General features: G+C 44.6%; 1 protein-coding gene across 2 annotated transcripts in view; it reads left to right on the top strand.

Annotated features, from left to right (window-relative positions):
- The first annotated feature begins 7,416 nt into the window (after positions 1 to 7,416).
- Positions 7,417 to 20,997, top strand: part of grh (grainy head) — a 52,724-nt gene continuing 39,143 nt past the window's right edge. Inside the window, exon 1 of one of the 2 annotated variants that reach the window (XM_017898216.1) lies at positions 7,417 to 7,839. In XM_017898216.1, coding sequence (XP_017753705.1) covers positions 7,634 to 7,839 — 206 coding nt within the window. In that variant the 5' untranslated portion in view covers positions 7,417 to 7,633. The remainder of the gene's footprint in view (positions 7,840 to 20,997) is intronic. The other variant, XM_017898217.1, reaches the window with a different exon arrangement.

Below are 20,997 nucleotides of genomic sequence, written 5' to 3'. Positions count from 1 at the left end.
TAGCGATCGCCGTTTGCCCGGGTAACCGGTCACTTCCGGCGGCACGGGCACCACCCAGCAGCCACGAAAACAGAAAAACCAGAGTGTCCCTCCGTGGAGTTAATACGCGGGCACGGTTATGCCGGCGAGACACGCGAGTCCGGCCACAGGATTGCGATATCCTGTTTCCTCTGCGATCGACCGACCTACAGAAAGAAGGCCGTCCGTGGCGCTTTTTCCTCGAAACCGGACCAATAGTCGGCATCCGTTCCTCCAATTTCACGAATTTCCTGCGAGGAAATGAGATTTACCGCTCTGCAACGGAAACTCGCAGCCATTTCTTGCGTCGGTCATTTGTCACCGATTTATTTCATTTATTTGCAATAAACCGTATATATTTATATATTTTAAAATACCGATAAATTTCTTAAAATTATAAATTATAAATTTAGAGAATTCCTCGGGTGCAGAGGGTTAATACGCATAAAAATCGCGCGTGTTTATTTTGACAGAGAGGAGCCAGCGCAGCCCCGGTTGCAGCCTGCAGGGGTAGCCGCGTTTCGTGGAAAATCACGGCTCGAAATTTATTCACCCTTCGACCCGACACCGGCGACCTCGAGCAGAGAGTAGAAATAGATTTATTTGTAGAATTAGTATGCATACCGCAGCCAGGTTGGCGGCCGAAGCGAGAACGACAGGGACGTGTGAGCGAGCAACGGTGACATTATATCGAGATCGTATCGGTAAAAAGGATCGCGGCATTCTTTTCAGCGTTTCTCCTTTATAAATCTTATTAACACCACCGATCGGGGCGGCGGATTATGGATCGAGGTTACGAGACAATCGAGGAAGTATCGAGCGGAGAAAACGATCCCGTCGTTGCTGGAGTTCCTTCTCGATACTACGCTGTTACGCGGTCGCCATTGTTGGGCCCGCGCAAGTGGAAACGCGCGAGCGTAGGAACGGTGATCCTTCGCAGCCGTGAAATCCGTCGTGGAGAGAAAGTATTCCGCGATTATCGCGTTACGATCGTGTTCCAGCCGTGATTTATCCAGCGGAGATGTCGAAGGTCGAATATTCGCGGGAACGAGTCGAAAGATAGGGATGAATGAAGCGGAGTGGGGATTTTGCTTCAGAGAGAGAGAGAAAACAGGTGTGAGTTTCTATGGACGATTGGAAAACGGCATTCTTGACGGTTAGTTAGCAACGACCAATCGAGTCTCGTAATCGTAATCAATTAAGTCGAACGACGATAACGAGTTAATAACGATAGTTTCGTATGCGCTTGGCATTCGGCTGCCTTGGAAACGCGGCTTTCACGAGCCAGCTCAGCCACCCACGATTTTTCCCCTGGCTCTAGGCATTCTCTGACATTCTGAAATTGCTACCTCAAACGCGCGATATCGACGCTGTCTCGTGACAAAGTGTTCTGCGATATTCTTGAACCGTGGCATTTCGACGTCACGCTCGGCTTTGACGTTTAACGATTGTTTATGATAAGATGATCTTTTAATAAACTCTCGTCGTGCAATTTCAATGCAATTACGAGCGATTATAGTGGTCTCTCGTTGTGCGCAGTATCGACACCCAGGTTAAATCTCGAATCATCGTTCTCCACGCGCGCAACCTGTTCCCTGTCAACCTCGGACTACGAGTTCTGGCAATTGGCTCGATCTCCTGCACCGAGATTCACGCGTTTGGATGCCTATGTACTGTAGATTGTCATTGTCCAGATTCTCAAACGCGAATCTCGGGTGAAAACATCAGACTCTACGGCCATGCTTCATTTTTGATCAAGAGATCACTGTCAAACTACTCTAGTGAGATACTTTTGACCAGCATCTTGCATGTGCCAAGCATTTTCTTCCAAACTGGAAACCTTCTTAGATAATTCGACACCTACACCGATAGTTCGAATAGATAATTCGATAGTACGACATCTACACCGATGCGGCTAGCTGCTTATACTCATCTCGATGCACATTTTATCTATGACAGGCCCCTGCTTGGGCCTCGGATCGTACGCTCATGCGCAAACGAGAGGACACGCGAAACTTATTCCACGTGTCGAAAATTTTTCTAGAAACTTGACAAGCTTCGCTCATAATCCTCTATTTGGACGCTTACTCGAACGCAATCCTCTGTCAAAAATCAGAAAACGTTTCATCTAGAAAAGCCCTGTATAGCTCTGGAACTGAACGTCCATAGGTAAACAGGAGGACGGGTGAAACTTATTCCACGTGTCGCAAATTTAACTCTAAACTTAGCAAGTTTTACCTATAGTCCTCCATTTCGACCCTAGTCCGACGCAGTTCTCTGTCAAAGTTCGCGAGACATTCCATTTAGGAAAGCCCTGCATAGCTCTCGAATCAAATGCCCATAGACAAACAGGAGGACAGGTGAAACTTATTCCATGTATCACAAATTTTCCTCTAAACTTAACAAGCTTTACCTATAGTCCTCCAATTCGACCCTAGTCCGACGCAGTTCTCTGTCAAAATTCGCGAGACATTCTATCCAGAAAAGCCCTGCATAGCTCTAGAACCAAACGCTCATAGACAAATGGGAGAACACGCGATACTTATTCCACGTGTCGTAAATTTTCCTCAAAGCTTGGCAAGGTTTGCCCATAATCCTCTATGAGGACACCTACTCCGTAGCAATCTTCTGTCAAAATTTGCGAGACATTCTATTCAGAAAAGCCCTGCATAGCTCTGGAACCAAACGCTCATAGGCAAATAGGAGAACACGCGATACTTATTCCACGTGTAGCAAATTTTTCTCTAAACTTAGCAAGGTGCGCTCATAATCCTCCATTTCACAGCTACTCGGACGCAGTCCTCTGTCAAAATTCAGAAGACATTCTGTCCAAGAAAGTTCTTCTCCATGACTCTGAATGGAAACTTCGCTAAAACGAAAGAATGTCGAGGCGATAGCTTCTTAACCGAAAGTCTGGGAAAAGCAGGAGAAGAAAGGAGGACGTGTATGCAGGGAGAACAGCTGCTGGCTGGCGAACTGGACGTCCAGTTGGACGGAGCGTGTATCCCGGGCGGAGGCGGGTTTATTGAAATGCACGCGAGGGAGCAACAGGGTGGGTTGCCGGGTCGCGTGGACAACACTCCCACGGAATATTAAACGTGTTTCTCCGCGGCTTGTCCCTCTTTATCTCGTCGCGATGCGTTCCACCTACCTGCGATATTTGCGCGTTGAGGTAGGTGTGTATGTCGAGGCACGGGAACGAGGATGCAACAAACACGATAATGCATTCTGACGATCGCGATGCCTCCTTTCCATTCAAACGTTTCTTCTCCGCTGCTACCCGAGAACGATCACCCGAGACGAATGACGCTCGCGGATCGATCGATCCGCTTGGAAATAAATTCAAAGCGAGCGAAAGAGAGAGAGAGAGAGACGGAGGGAGTACCGGTCCCTGATTAACGAAGGATCACTTGCTTTTTGCGAGTCGTGCTACGATCTGTCTTCTATAGGACGCGAACAGTCCGACGCTGATCTTTGTTGCACAGTTGGCTGAAAAACTTATTCCAACCGCGATATTCTGTTTGAGATTATGCAGAAACGAGTATTCTTTATGGAAGGGTCCGTGTCCGGTGTTATTACATTAATTTAACTCTGGCGACCTGTAGTTACCTGTCCGTGTATACTTCATCCGTGTTATCTGTCTGCGGGTAACTCGTAACACGGTATGCTAATGCGTATACTAAATATAGTATATATAGATAATAATAACGAATAAGCACGTTTAATCGCGTTCCTATTGCGACGAGAATCAACGTTGACTATGTCAAAGCCAATTAGATATTTTTAATCGCTATAATAGCAAACGCGTGAAACCAGAATTGCGATATTTTTAGCATCCTTCGAGGGGTATATAAAAATGAGCATACCTCGCGCAGGTCTCATGACACTTTCGATATTCGAAGCCATTACGCATAGAGAATTTACTTTAGCTTCTTTCTATACACGTTATCTAATTGTGATGTCGCTTTTTGCCCTGCTTATTCTGGAATATTCTCAGAGAAGGTTGAAACTGTGAGAAAGGAGTCCATGTACGATCTTGGTACGTTAATTCGACGTTTATGTACGTCTAAACACGTAATGGGTACACGTAATGACGAATTGTACGAGTGCACGACAGTAGCCGACCTAGATTCTGTCAAAACTGCTCCAATACGATGTCAACGTTGGAACACAAATGAAAATACTTAATCCCAATATGTAATAACGAATTGCACGAGTGCACGAACAATAATCGACCTAGAATGTGTCAAAACTGCCTAATACGATGTCAACTCTCGAACACGGATGAAAATACCTAATTCCAATACAGTGCACGAACAATAGCCGACCTAGACTCTGCCAAAGCTGCCTAATACGATGTCAACGTTCGAACACAGATGAAAACATCTAATCTCAATACTTAATAACGAACTGCACGAGTGCACGAGCAGTAGCCGACCTAGACTCTGCCAAAACTGCTCTAATACGATGTCAGCGTTAAAACACAGATGAAAACACCTAATTTCAATACTTAATAACGAATTGCACGAGTGCACGAACAATAGCCGACCTAGACTCTGTCAACGTTCGAACCCAGACGAAAACACCTAATTCCAATCTCTAAAATGCTAGCAACGGTTCCTCCGAACTCCTCGAATCTGCCACGAAAGTGCACCACGTCCTGGTAACTTCACGAAAAATACCCTTAGAGCAAAGATCGGTCATTGAAACCCTGGGCCAACTCTCGCAAGCTCTGTTTACCCATACCCGAGCGAGAAGTCTCCACTTTGATGATCACGAATGAACTGATTACCCCGACTACGGGGCATTAATTCACGTTGGGGCTGCCAGCCGTGGAATCTCGCGTATTCGCGGCCGATGCAGGCCGCGCCTGTGCAAACAGTCGTCGAGGAAAATATTTGCACAGGATAACGCGGGCCCTCATTATCGGGGTGGCTGGTCCGAAGGGGCGAGCCTGGTGGCCCAGGTGCGGGAACCAGGAGCGATCGGAACGCGACCTGGAACGCCGCACGGTGCCACGAAGGAAAGATCGAAGTGGTGGAAACGAGAGGAAGAAAAGGAACAGAGGGGCGACGGCGGGGGGAGAGAAAGGGAAGAGGGAGATTGATTCGACATGCATAAATTAGAGAGGATGAGCCTTTATTCCGTGCGCGACTCACGGGTTCGGGATTGGGTTTGGAATTGGGATCCGGAGAGGAGTATAAATTGATGACTGTAGGCAAAAGGCAGGGGTTTATAATAATTAATCTTCGTGCGTGTATGCATATATACACCCAGGCCCCCTACTTCTCACCCTTCCTCCTCGAGCAGCCATGATCGAGGCTCTTCCTTCGGAGTTAGAGGCATCTGCGCGCATACGCTGCCACGTACTCCTTTCTTCGTCCAGCTGACGAGGCTAGATGGCTCCAGGATTTGGTTTGTTTCATAAATTTTTATAGCAATTTGCTGTCTTACGTGCACAGTAGTGCATAGTGACAGAGTTAGCCTTCGAGGCTAGCCCGAGGAGCTAGAAACGGGTCCAAGAGTTGGTCAATTCGTGACAGTTTGGTGTTTTATAGATACACTATCATACACTGACACGAATTTAGCATTCGAGGAGCCTGAGAAGCTAGAACTATCCAAGACCCAAAAGGTGCATATGTATACTTCTTTCTTTTCCACGAGATTAAGCAATACTTAACGAGAAATATTTTTACACGTGCACAGTCATCGGTACTATAACGTATAGTATAAGCGTTGTTTTACATGCACAGTAGTGCCCAGTGACACGGATCCAAGAGTTGGTCAGTTCATGACACATTGGTGCTTTATAAATACACTAGCATACACTGACACGAATTTAGCCTTTGAGGAGCCTAAGAATTTAGAACTTTCTGAAACCCTAAAATTGTATATGTATACTTCCACTATCTCTTTTTCACAAGATTATGTAATATGTAACGAGAAATATTTTGACACGAACATAGTCATCAGTGCTCTAACGTAACAGGGAGCATAAGCTCCCTATTTTCACCAGACTCTAGGCACTTCTGCCTACCGTTTATGACTATGTCCACCACTACCAGTGCCTATCCTCATGAATCTCAAACGTGCCAATCGAGGCAAACTGGAAGCAACTTTGACACCGATCTTCCCTCATTCGAAAGAACCCGCATTTGGCCTCGACTGTGGGCGTTGAAATTGACAGTAACCATAGTTCGCGCGGATGGCTAGGTTTGTTAAAGCTGGTTAATTGGCATCGCGAGCCAGCCGGAAGGCAGGACTCGGCCGGAAAGCAACGAGCACGGTGACAAATACCCAGCCGGTTGGCCGAGCTTGCCCGCGCGCAACCTCCTAAGAGGCGATTAGATATCGCGTCACGGTGGGCGATAAATTATCACGGCGGCGAGCGTGTGTGGCGCGAGGGTACGCGCGTCCACGGTGGTCATTGCTAAATTGAGGAATCATCAGCAGAGCTTAACGCGATTATCGTTAATTGATAAATTCGACGGACCAGCGGCAATTTATCGCCGCGTCTCGTTTCTAACAGGTTACACCGCGGCCGATCTTCCAGGAAATCCGCGCAGGATCGCGTTGTCGGTCCTCCTCACGGATTAGCCTTGCTCCTAGGCTACTGTCTACTCCGTCAGCCGTTTTTGAACACGCGGAAACGATTGGTCGAGCCGGCTCCAGGGAAAGGTATTCGCGTAGATGGCTAGATTCCGATGATCGGATCGTGGACAAACGATCGTGGATTTATAGAATCACGTGGAGACTGGATCGAAAGAGTTCTCGCTCGAGTTCTACTCGCTTACTCGAACCAGTGGCTCTCAAACCTTTTTACAGCTGGACTCCTATTCCATTAGACACCTGTCAAGATTGATTAACTTAAATCGATCTTTTCCTAGATTATACTGTAGGTCAACTGTTATAGCAACGCGGTTTAAGTCGAAAGTTATAATTAAAGTGGAATATTAACCCTCTGATTGCCACGCTGAAGTCACATGTTTCACTCAGGGAACCACAGGAATATTTTTATTATTCAAAGCATATAATGGCTAAATAATACTAAAATGGTGATAGAAAACAACATTCTTATTGGCGAGTGATCACTGGTGGCGCTTTGGTAACGGTTGACAATCAACAAACTGTCAATTTTCACTCAATTTTTGCAATTGTAAGTAGTTCAAGTGGTCCAGTCACCAATGATCATCATGGTGTCATGGGAGAGACTGTGACCGATCATATGTGACCATAGTGACAGTCAAAGTGTCAAAAGATTCGCGTCATACGATTCAATAGCCATATGCCGACTACTACACCTGTTCTAACCTTCCCTGATCCCCCATTCGCGTCTAACAAAATCACGTCCTACTGGATTCTAACGAAACGAACCAATTTGTGTATTCACAGACGACGAAGTCGCGGCGAGGAGGACACGAGCGGCGGTGTGGAGGAGAATTCTCAGCAGCAGCAGTCAGGCTACGTCTCCGGACAGCGCGAGACAGAGGAAGAGGAAGAGCTGGGGGCGGAAGAGGCGGCGGCGCAGGCGGCGCAGTCTCTGCAGAGCGGCGCCGAGGGCGCCGATCCAGAGGTACACAAGAGGGTTGCTGCCGTGCAGGTGCAGGTGCAGGGTATGGAGGGCGACTGGCGGACCTACTGCGAGCATCCGCTCTCGGTAGCGACCGCGGCGATGCTGAATCTGCAGCAGCAGCACCAGGTCTCGGCCGTCGCTAGCCATGGCGACGACCCGGCCGCTTCCTACGTCTACGAGTACTACAAGCTGCCCGAGAAGAGCGCCGCGGATGTCAAACTGCCACCCACTCACGAGCTCTGGCCCACGTGAGTTGCAATTCGTTTGTTTAACCGCGATTTCGACGTTTCCGATGAACTGAGCCGAACGATGGTCGCGTAATCCACGGAATAGCTCGATTAACCCCTAGGCACGGGTGAGACGTATCGGACTGAATGCCTGATCGGATACGCCGGGTATTGTTCTCCGTTCGATCCTATCTATCGTGGGATATAAATCTCTGCACGACGGATTTCAGTTCCGCTTCTGAGCAGTTTTCATTGCCGAGAAACTAAGGATGCAACGAGCAATCTAGTCCAATCGCGGACCATTCTTCTCGCGTCCACACGCCCCTGTCATTGTTCAAAACGGATCGGTTTTATAATGGAAAAGTGACACGTGTTTGAATAACCGAGATGTTAAGCGTCTCCTACATATTCACACCGATGATAAATCATTCCAACCACACCCTGCTGATTGAACAGGCACAAGTGTCCTACACTGCGATCGAGTGATCCATTTCTTTTTGCACTTTTCGATAACGCGAGCCCGCAGAGGGATGACAGTTGGCAGAGTTCTGCTCGACTCTTCGCTCCCGATGTTCCGTGGCCTATCGCGAGAAGCAATTACCGAACTCGAGATTCCCTGTTTCGAGGCGGGAAAAAATGGCGAGACGCATTCGCTCCGGGATAGCAGCGGCCATTGGAGCTATACATTATCGCGCGATTGCATTGCTAATGCAGAATGACGCGTCGTGCCTCGCTGTTGAACCCGTGGCATATTAGTATCCGCGTGTTAAGCCCCGGCCACGAGAAAAATCCCCGCTTTCCACAGTTATCCCGCAACGCCTTCCCGTGATTCACGCGCGTGGAAAGATCGTATGCGCGCGGTTGCCGCGGCTGAACCACGCAGAAATCTCCATAGCGCTGTCATCTCGCCGCCTTCTTCGCTCCGCCGCGATGCCAGCGACCACGTCCCCGGTGGTCGAGAAACTTCGACCGAGCTTTTTTGCTTCCTTAACACGCGTTTTTGTGAATTATTCCGCGACCTCTTCGTCGCGATGCTTTTTACCGCGCGCCAGATGACCGACGTTGATCGAAATGTCTCCCGAGGATGGATGTTGCCAGCGTCCGTGTGCCTCGCGATTAAATCCGCCACTGAAGCCCGCCGTTCTTTTTCCCGGCGTCGTTTGTCATCATTTTTGGAGTTCTGTTACACCGTTCGCGCCCGAGTATCGCAACGCTCCGGCCTTTCTTGCGTTTTCGTGCGGCGCCTGATTGTCCTCGCGAAAAAACGAATTTCATTTACCCCATCCGTCGTATCCCGCGCCTATCTTCTCATGATACTAATTACGGTCGGGTAAATGTGTATGAAGACTCGCAAGCGTTGACACGAAGTTGAACATGGAAGTTTTGGGTCCGTCTAATCGCTCAACTATTGAAATTACTTTGACAGTTTGGATACGTTCAGATAAATGTCAAAGGAGGGTTATCCACGTTGGCAAGAAGTTGAACACCGAAGTTTTGGGGTCCTCTAATTGCAAACACTTTGAGAGTTTGGATCCAAAATGTGTACAATGTACAGGAAGTAAACGATGACGTGTATACTGGTCAAACACGAAGCACGTGTCAGTCACTACTGGCAGCTGACTGATGAAGGATTCGAGTGATATTTTCTTATATTGTACTGTGGGATATTTTTAGGAAATAGTCGTTGTAGAACAGTTGAGAAGTGAATATAGCGATGAGAAACATGACACAGAGTAGGCAGTTAGCTGTCAATTGTTAGTTGTCATAACTTACTAAAGTTATAGTTCCACAGTTAGATGATTACAGTCATAGTCGCAGAGTTATCAGACACTTCTGGAAGAGTTACCGAGTTGCTAGTTATAGTTCCATAGTTGTCAGACACTTCTGGAAGAGTTACCGAGTTGTCAGTTATAATTCCACAGTTGTCAATTATCAGTTGTCATAACTTACTAAAGTTATAGTTCCACAGTTAGACAGTTACAGTCATAGTCGCAGAGTTATCAGACACTTCTGGAAGAGTTACCGAATTGTCAGTTATAGTTCCAAAGTTGTCAATTATCAGTTGTCATAACTTACTAAAGTTATAGTTCCACAGTTAGACAGTTACAGTCATAGTCGCAGAGTTATCAGACACTTCTGTTGCCGAGAGTTACCGAGTTGTCAGTTATAGTTCCATAGTTGTCAATTGCACAATCGAATGTCAGGAGTTCATGAGTCAACAAATCTCAGAATAAAGTCTAGTCAGAGATTTACTAGTAGCAGCTCTGCTTCAGCACTTTATTAAACCACTTTCAACCATGATCCCTTCGGTACTTTGTTAATACATTCTGTCACACTCGACGAGGAATCAAAGTCCTATATTACACGGTAGTATAGGATCAGGATTCTCCCTCCGCGTATATGGCCACGGTACACGCGATTGAAACCGATCGAAATTACAACGTAGGGAAGATAGGAATATTCCCGTGCCTCGTTTACGGCTACCACGAGGAAGATGCGAGTTCTCCTACACCGTGATTGACACTATCTAGCATTAGAGGAGGTGGACTCGAAGCATCCCTTTCGCAGCGATCGTTTAAACCTTCCCAGACACTGGACACGCGTCGAAGCGAAACCGGGATCAGTGTTGGAACACGGCGATAGGTTTCTAGACCGTGTAGAGCGCGGGTCAAAGGGTTGGTGGATCGGTGAAGGCGTGCGTGACGTTCGGAAGAGAGGTCGATTAGCGTAGATCGGCTGATAGCCGGCGTGTAAACGTCGTTGAAAACACTTTCAGCGCGGCACGACGCTTTATTAACATCCACGTTTCCCCGTATCTCGATTAATAGTCTCGCGTGTATAATTGAGTGCTCGCGGGTAGCATAATTTATCGCGACTGCGGAGTATGTGGAACAATCGCGAGCTGGGAGCAGAGAGGCCTCTCGCGAAAATGTAAATCGCGGTGGATCGAGCAGATCCCAGATCGCCTCTTTTTCGACCCGCAGGAATTTTCATTTCCTCCCCTCTCCCCCTTTCCCCTCTTCGCGCCCGGGATCGAGATTAACGACAGACGACGACGTCCCTGTCAACGTGCCGGCAGATAGATTTTCTCCGTAAGAGAAATGGATTTATCGCGGAGGTTTATCGCGCTATTACGCGCAATTTATCGCGTCGAGACGCGATATTCGCAAGGTGTACTTGGGAGGAATTGAAAGCTCGAAGGAAGTTACGCGTTGGACAGTTAGAAACCGCTTCTCTTTCTTCGGGGCGCTGCCATTTGCCAGATCAACCGCGCAGTTTTCTTCTCGAGAATAATTGCCCTCTCTACTCGACCTTTATTAAGGACGGAGAACGAAATTTACAGTTTATCCTCTGTAACAGATATTTCGATGACCGTGATGAAGTCTAGACACAGAGAGGAATCGGTAAAAACAGGAAAAAGGACGAGAAAGCTAGGCCTATTTTTGACAGGGGCCTGGAAATGAAAGAAATAATCGGTGGATAAATTTCGTTCATGTTCCTAAATAATATTTCACGGTTGCTTGAACGAACAGTGGAACGTGTTTGACTGATTGTATACCGCTCCCGAGTTTTCTCATTTCATATACGTACCATTTATTATGGATCGTATACGTTTTGACACTGTCTTGCCAAAACGAGCGGTCCCTGACGTGTGTCTTAGAGATTTCTATGCAAATCGTAGGAAATATTCCTGATTTAAAAGCAACTTTGTCGAATCATCTATAATCCTGTCTTTCAAAATGGACGGATCGATAGGAATGACGATAAGCGTCTCGATCCCTCGATCCTCGTATTGCGAAGCGAAAACGACTATAAGAAGAAAATTCCGCGAAGAAAAATGAAAAATGGACTAAAAACAAGCGGTTAACGAATCGCTACCGAATGGACAACGCGTTTTTCACTGTCCAGGATCGCGATCCTGTTCTCCCCGGAGGGTGATCACCGCGAACGGTGGCAGCCAGGCAAAGATCGACGCGAGGAGTCGCTGGACCGTATCGATCGGATAATCTCGGACGAAAATCGCGGACAGGGATCTCGGATAGAAATCGCGGATCGAAATCTCGGATGAAAATCGCGAACGGAAATGGCGGAGAGAAATAGCGGACAGGGATGGCGGATTCGGGCCGTGGAACGCCGGGAGATCGACTGCCGTGACGATCGCCATAAATCTCCTGCGGGATTCCTCGCGAGAGCCACTCTCTCGCAGTACACCCCACACGGGTGTCACGCATGGACAAATCGCTAATTCGAATTTCATAACCGATCCGGGGTTAGAGAAAGCCGACAGCCTATATTTATATCGACTGGCAACGAGGCCTTCCGGTCCATTTGCTCGGTTTGCAAACTGCACAGCCGTGAGAGAGCGTCTCTGGCCTCTGCGCGACACGGGGCTCCCTCCTCTATTTTGGGTCTGGCTGGTAGCGGATCGAGAGCGCCCCTGTACCCTGTGCGCGCGATCGAGAGCCTGAGACGGGCCCCACTTTCTATCCTCCGCTCCTTATCCCGCGCCCCTCCGCGCTGTACCCTTGCCAACTTTTGATTTATATCGGCCGCTTAGCATATTTTGTAATTTACTGTTGAGAATCCTTAACGTACGGATCGAGGGGGGCGCGGCGTCTGGCCGAGGGCGACGAATGCAATGAGACGAGAGAAAGAGAGAGAGAGAGAGAGAGAGTGGAGAAGGCAACAGTGGCATCGAGATCAGCCCAGAGAGTCGTTCCGTGTTACCTCCCCGTGGGGAGATGCCGCCCTAATCTTCCCTCGCATCTCCTGCAGCCTCTCCTTGTCCCTCCAGCTCGCCCTGTCCTCGTCTCTCCGCCTTTATCTGCGCCGCTATCTGCTCGCGCCAGCCTCCGTTCTCTCTCTCTCTCTCTCTTTCTCTCTCCATCCCGATGGCTCCCGCGGGGACCGCGTCCCGATACCATCTCGACAATTTGTACGCCGGTGGGTCGTTAAAACTGCAAGGAGGGAGGACGCGCGAGTCTCGGCAGCGCCGGCTTAATCCAATTTCATTGTGTCGCGGCCAGCCAACGGCGCAGGGACTCTCTTCATGGGAGACACCGATCAGAGTCGTTTTCGCTTCCACGAGATCACCCAGTCGTGCAGAGATTCGTTTTTTGCCAGGACCGTATGGAGGATGGCTCCAGGTTAGAGACGATAGTCTCTGGAGGGTGAAATTTCGGGAATCAGTTTCTCCGTGTGGTTTGGTAAGAATCGTCTCGCTCGAAGATGTCATGCGAATGCTGAGAAACGGTCTGATTAACCCTTCGACTGCGGTACATTCTTAAAGAGAATCATCGATACAGACGGCGCGATATTTGACAATTGGCAGAACAATATTGAAACAACTGCCGATATTCGATTGCTATGTTATATTTCAGGTGGAATCAATTGGTAAAATAGCAAAAGTGATAGAGTAAGAAAAATATAAGAAGCGTGTATTTAAGTCTTCCGTATATATTGATAAATTTGTGAGGACGTATATATACGTCGTTCGTAGTGAAAGGGTTAACAGAGAATCTGGTTAATAGGGAATTAGGCAGAACTAGAAGAGGATGAGATCAAGCAAGAGATTCGAATCTTCCCGTAAGCGTGAATTGTCAATCATTTGTATTAAAATCTTCTTCTCTTTTGGAAAATTTATTTATTCGCTTCGAAGCTGCCGTTTCTTCGTTTCTCTCTTCGAATCTTCCCACGAGAATTCAGTGCCAGATACATTTCAGTTTTAAATATTTTTAATAATAACGTGGAAACTGGGAATAATTATTTCTTCTTGGACTTAAATTCATCCCCCAAGAGGTCAACGAAGTTCGACTTTATCTTTAATATTACTCGACTTTCGAGTCTCTGAATGTACCCTAAACGAGGTTTCAGATCACATAGATCTCATGAGATGAGTATAACACGCTGTTAATTTATTTTTCTACTGGAAACTTCCCGCATAAGTGGATTGCCACGTGAAAAATTTGTTCCCAAATTTCTGATCCCTTTTTCACCATTTTAATAGCTAGGAATTGACACCACATTGAGTGCCAGATACATTTCAGTGTTAAATATTTTTAATAATAACGTGGAAACTGGGAATAATTATTTCTTCTTGGACTTAAATTCATCCCCCAAGAGGTCAACGAAGTTCGACTTTATCTTTAATATTACTCGACTTTCGAGTCTCTGAATCTACCCTAAACGAGGTTTCAGATCACATAGATCTCATGAGATGAGTATAACACGCTGTTAATTTATTTTTCTACTGGAAACTTCCCGCATAAGTGGATTGCCATGTGAAAAATTGGTTCCCAAATTTCTGATCCCTTTTTCACCATTTTAATAGCTAGGAATTGACACCACATTGGTACTGTCAATATCAAATATTCTAAAATATAAGAAATCCTTTCTACTATATATCACTCCTCTCATAGAAACGAGAAATAATCTCTTCCTGGATTTAAATTCATCCCCCAAGAGATTAACGATCTTCGACTCTATCTTTAATATTACTCGACCTTCGAGTCTCTGGATTTACCCCAAACAAGCTTTCAGATCCCATAGGCCTTGCGACATAAGTTATTACTAATAGTTATTACTATTAATTTATTTTTCTCCTCGAACCTTCCCACCACGTGGAAAATTGGCTCCCAAATTTCTGATCCCTTCTTCACCATTTTAATAGCTAGGAATTGACACCACATTGGTACTGTCGATATCAAATATTCTAAAATATACGAAATCCTTTCTACTATATATACACCACTCACAGAAATATAAAATAATTATTTCTTTCTGGATTTAAATTCATCCCTCATCAGAATGACCCTCCTCGACTATCCTTTAACATCTTTGATATTACGCGACCTTCGAGCCTCCAGATCTTGCCAGAAATGAGCTTTCAGAAAATCCCATATGCCTCGCGAGGCGAATGTACACCCCATAGGTCAGAACCGAGCGATTTAAAGCTGCTCGACAGCGAAGAAACCCTGGAAGATATTACGTTATATCCGGCGCTGCCAGAGGGAACGAACGCGAAAAGGATTTTCCTCGGGGTTAGGGCTCGCTCGCTAATAGCCAGGATATACGCTCGGACCTCGGATGCAAGGTCTGGGTTAAGCATATACCGTTGTTACAGCCATCCAGAGGAGTATCTCTCGCGCGAATATAAATGCCTGACCGTTAAAATCGTACGTCACTGCGGAGACAAGGCGGGAAAAACTGCCGGACGGGATTCTTTCGCTACCGTAAGACAAATCGTCCGGCTGTCGCCGGAATTTTCTTCGATACGCCGAGTGAAAGTCGCGGTCGATTGCGATTAATTAAGTTTCTTGCCACGACCGCCCATTTTTCCCCGACTTCCTCGCCATTCCGCGGCCTTTCTAACTACCCGACGACGTTTTTAATCCCGAGGAAACGCCATTTTTCCTCCACCCACCTCCATCACCCTAAGAGGACTCTATAGTATTTCACAGTGCTGGATCTACTTTTCCAGAGACTATACCGATATTTTTCAGTCCGTTTGTAACTATTTTTCTATTCAGCTATTCGTTTATTTAGCTGTACTATGTTCCCTGACATTGGAACTACGATTGAATTGGCAGAGATTTGCTTTGACCTAACTTTGCCAAAGACTACTGAATATTTCTGCCAACTGGAAAGATAAAAAGCCCCATTTTGGATGATTAGATTCGCTGTCAGACCTTCCGAAATCGTGATTGGTTGAAAGAGAAATTAATATCGCGATATAAGTGATATAATATTTCTCTATCATTGCTGTCAACAAATCTTTAGTTAAGAATTTCCTTCCCCAATTTTACTTCTCATTATTTATCTATGAAACCTATATTCCAAAATCACTTATGGTCCACGAAGAATTGAATAAGATAACGTGTCTATTTATACTCGATTATACTTGATTTTCCAAGACAGAAAATCATTTAAAAGAAATACGATAGGATCAGAGGGTTGGAAAATTGTAGAATTATTAGCATAAAATGCACAGTAAAGTATAAAAATATAAAAGACCATTTTGTAGAAATTATGTTTAATATAATAATGAGATAGACTTCGAATCGTGTTTATGCTATACAAAATCATTCAAGATTGACTCGACTGATTGATACGAGTCATTTAGATGTACTTTCTGTGCATTCCACCATTGCATTATTGTGTATTCTATCGAAAATAATCGGAAGCTTCTAAAATCGTCGATATTTGTACATTCGTTTCCTCTCTTTGCCACCTGCGTGGCAACTTTTACCCTGGAGGAAAATTCCTTAATCCCCGGCTTTAGCGCGGACCAAACGAAAGAGGAGTTACGTTCATAAATGATCGTAATTACGCTCGGTTCCTCGCGGACCTTCTCGAGAAACACGATAAATTCGCGTATTCTATGGGCATCCTTAGACCCCGGCAAAGTTTGTAAAGCATCCCATGACGGTGCTAACGACAGTCCAGGGTTCCATGCGATTGCGCAATCCCGAGGACACGGATTTAAAGCGCGCTTGAATCACGCCAACTTACGAGCCTTTCATTAACAACTTCGGGCACGAATTTATTCCGACTCAAAGAAAATGCTTGACTTTTATCCCCAGGAATATGTTTAACGATGTTGCGCGTAAATACGCCGATTGATTTATTTTCCGATATTAACCCTTCCAGAGGGTTAGAGTCTCGCAATTTCATCTTCGTCGTGGCGATGTAAAAATTCGCGTAAACCATGTTCCATCTTTCATTTGGTTGTAGACAGGAGTTCGTTGAACGATAAAAGTATTGGAACCCTTTTGTGATTACGTACCATAATTTTATTAACACTAGAACTACCCACGAAGTGGGAAAAACTGGTCTCAGAATTTTCGTTTTGGTAATTATTAGGGATATGTACCTGCTTTTAATCATTTACGTGACATAGTGAACAGCAAGGACAAAGAATATGTTCAAATTTAGCAGCCTGACCTATGTTTACGTTGGGCCCTAGTTACAGACCACGTCTCACGCACGTGATATTTATGTTTGGCCCGATATCCTTATCACGAGTCTCACACGATATTGTAGGTGAGAGGTTAAAACGAAATTAATGTCAGCTCATAGTGAGATAGAACTGTGATTAATATATTTACTTATCTTCGTGGTAGCATTGAAATTACTATTATCTGTGTGTACTATGTTTAGGAACCCATTAAAAATTGGTAATTCTAGTGTTGGACAGCAGAAGAGCCCTTGGCCCTTTAAGAACGACTCGAGATTTCGCAGAACCTAAATTTTCAGTACAGCTTTCATTTATCTCTCGGAAATATCTAATTTTCGAAATTGGTTGATATTTTTTATGCAGCATAACGTGGATAAATTTTGAAACATTTTTCTACATAATGTCAGAAGCCACGAGAGTCAATTGAGTACCTCGAAATAATAGTCCAACCCTAATTAAATAAAAACCATAATACATACAGACGTGTCATCGATATTCCCCGAGATCCTAACCTAACCTAAAGAACCATAATAAATACACTTTGCATTTATCTACATTTATTTTTATCTATTTTTATCTGCATTTATCTACACAAATCAGAATTCACGAGAATTAATTTATATAAAAGATATTGGAAAATATTTTTGATCTCTATCTCCCAAAATAATAATTCAATTCGAATTAAACGAGAACCATAACAAATACACACGCGTACACCGGTATTTCTCCTATCTAAGCCTAATCGAAAATCCTCGTCCAGGAATAAATAAAAATATTCCACGAATATTACCAAGGCTGCTAAAATCGTGATTCATAAATTCCCCATGAAATTTTAGCGAGAAATGACGAGCGTCAGCTGAGCAGTCGATTTCGATGCAGACTGGTGAGTGAAAAACGCGAGCTTTTTCTCGGATTTTACGTTAAACGCGACGAAAGGGCGAGGAAGTTTGAAGCAAAGGTAGGACACGACTCCGGTGAAACGATAAATTGTACGTGTTGATACGACGACGATCGGGACTAGGAATTGGCGTGGCTGAAATGTGAAAGTCGGCCTCGGTACATTTTCGTACGGACACCGTGATAACGCCATGGAATTTACGACGCCCGAGACTTCCACGCAGCTGCACGCCGCGAGCCCTAGTATTTTACGCGCGTTTCCGCCAGTTTTATTCCTGTCCCGCTGATCTCCTGCGCGAGAAATGTTCTTCTGTTAAGTTGTCCAATCGATGCGGAGGAAAATGGGGAAATAAATGAGTAAAAAGTAGAGAAATAAAAGAAATAAATCGGAAGTGACGAACACTATCGGTCAATTCTGATTTGCGAACGTCGAAAATGAGAAGATGTAGTATGCTATTTCGAGGAGCGAATTTTTCTGATAATTTGAGGATAATTTGAAGGATAAATTAATTAAATTGATCCGAGGATTATCAGGGAAAATTGGAAATCCAAGAAACCCTATTATATTACAGTCAAGCAACGAAACTAAATTAACAAAGGGTATATCCAACCTGTACACAAATTTGATGAAATTGGTGAAATTTATGTGAGCGATATATAGTCCTCAAAAGAATATTTGACACGTATTTTTTCTTATCAACCATCGTCTATATTAAAGGGGTGAAAACTACCCACAACGTTAGGGGTCATAAATATTTTTCGGGGTATCTCGAGAACTAAAAGAGGTGTCGATTAACGATGAGAGAATCAAGCATGTACAGCAGGGAGAAGTCAGTTGGACTGATACAAAACAAAGACTGTCAAAAAATTCAATTCGATTAATCATCTATCCAGTTATGGATCAGAGTAGACTGACATATTCTCTGTTCCCTAATTTTCTTGGATTGTGAATGATTAAACAATTGACTTATCTTCTTTGATGTGCTTACAATAAGGCAATACTCCCTAAGACTAGATGCAAAATTTTCACATAAACGAGAAATGCAAATTTGTATAAATTTTTAAGAGAAATTAATTTGTATAAATAATGTCTCAAAAATTCGAATCTTTTTACCTATTTAGAAAACTTCAGGATATTTATCTGATACCTTAGTCATTTTCCTCATGAACCTCAGTAATTAAGCGTTGAAGATAACTAATTCCATAGACTTCGAAAAATCACTATAAAAATCGAAGAATTTAAGAAACCCTTTTAATCTTATACCCATTTATTTGAGGGAAAAAATATGATTTTAGAAGATCAACATATGAAAGAAGAAACGAGTTACACCTAGAAATTCAATATCGATAATCCCATAATCTTAACCCTTTGCGCTCGACGATTTTTTGGCTAAAGAAGGGTACGAGTTGAAAAATTTGCTGCTATAAGGCTGATGATATTTTTTTAGTACTAAATAAGAAATCGTAGAATAATTAACACGTAGAGTTATTTAATTTCGATACCTCGCATACTGTTACATTCTTTTAAATTTGATATATTAATTAACATCGAGCTTCGAAATTTTATCAAATAGCGACTGAAGGGCGCCTCTCGAGTGCAAAGGATTAAGCCTACATCCCTTGTACAACAATTTAATTATGAAAAATTCCACATCGAAGTAATACTTAATTTTAATTAACCACTATATACTTATGCCGCTATACTTTTCTACTATATTTATAATCACGAGATTTATCCCAAAAAATTCCTAACGAATTAGACTCGTGACTGCACTGCAAAGGGTTAAACACCCCTAACCCCATAGACCCGAACGAGTAAACCAACGAAGTCGACAAGGGATCGCAGAATCGAGAAAACCATTCTCACGAGACACGAAGATAACTCTCCGAAAAACACAGGACTTACACCTGCGAACCTGGACAATCCTGTTATCCGAAATCTGGACTGCCATAAACCCCTAGAGACCCGAGTGCACGAAATTCCATGCGACGAAATCACGCGAAATGCGCGAAAATGCACGTATCAATCCTGTTATCCGAAATCTGGACTGCCATAAACCCCTAGAGACCCGAGTGCACGAAATTCCAAATCACGCGAAATGCGCGAAAATACACGTGCTCTATCCAAAGCAGCCGTGTCCAACGATCGAATGGACCCATCGGGAGGGTCCATCTGGACGCGCAGAAGGAGGCGTGAAGCGCGTTACCCTTAACGACGCGAAATTATTATTATCCCGGACGCGGGCCGGTGCCATTAAGCGGCGGGAAGTTTCGCTGGCAGAAGCTCGTCGCGATCCCGTGAGCTTCCCGCGAGATAATGTCGAACGCGGAGGGCTGTTACGCTCGAGCCGAGTCACTTATGGCGCGCCACGGGGTTGCAGCGTCGGCGTACGGTTTCACAGCAAGCCGCCGCCGTAAAGCCGGTCCCGGCAGATCGCCCTTTTCATCTAAATGCCCGTGCTCGTGACCGACAACCGTCATTCGCGACCTCCGCGCACTTGAGCAAGGGAAACTCGCGGATTTTCATCCCCTCGGGTCGCGAAGCATCGAGGCACATCGCGATGGCACGTGACCACGTATGGTACGGGTTTCCGTGGACAGTGTACGGTACTGGATGCTTTGTGATTTATGAGAGGTTATTAGAGTGGACACTGGAATAAAGAAAATCGCGAATTTTCATCCCCCTTAATCGCGATGATCGAAATATAACGTAATGATACTTGATATTTTGGGGGATATAAATTTTCTTAAGGAGTAAAGGATGAGGAAAAATTTTGTGGTCACTGGAATAAGGAAAATTGTGGATTTTCATCCCTCTAGTCGTAGGTCATCGAAGCAGAACGCAATAATACTTGATATTTTGCGAAATATAAATATTTTCAAGCTGTAGAGGTTGATGGAGAATTTCCTAAAGGGTGAAATAAGGAAAATTGTGAATTATCATCCCCTTAATCGCGATAATAGAGGTATAACGTAATGATACTTGATATTTGGAGGGATATAAATTTTCTTAAGGGGTAGAAGATGAGAAAAAGTTTTGTGGATACTGGAATAAGGAAAATTATGGATTTTCATCCCTCTAGTCGTAGATGATCGAAACAGGACGCAATAATACTTGATATTTGGGGAAATATAAATATTTTCAAGATGTAGAGGGTGATGGAGAATTTCCTAAAGGGTGGAATAAGGAAAATCTCAAATTTTCATCCCTCTAGTCGCAATGATAGAGATATAATGTAATGATACTTGAAATTTTATAAGTTACAAATATTTTCAAGATGTAGAAGATGATGGAAAATTTCGTGGTCACTGGAATAAAGAAAATC

The sequence above is a fragment of the Eufriesea mexicana genome, unplaced genomic scaffold, assembly GCF_001483705.2.
Source record: "Eufriesea mexicana isolate 0111107269 unplaced genomic scaffold, ASM148370v2 scaffold588, whole genome shotgun sequence".
In the NCBI taxonomy this organism is placed as follows: Eukaryota; Metazoa; Arthropoda; class Insecta; order Hymenoptera; family Apidae; genus Eufriesea; species Eufriesea mexicana.
This window is presented reverse-complemented; position numbering and strand designations above follow the sequence as displayed.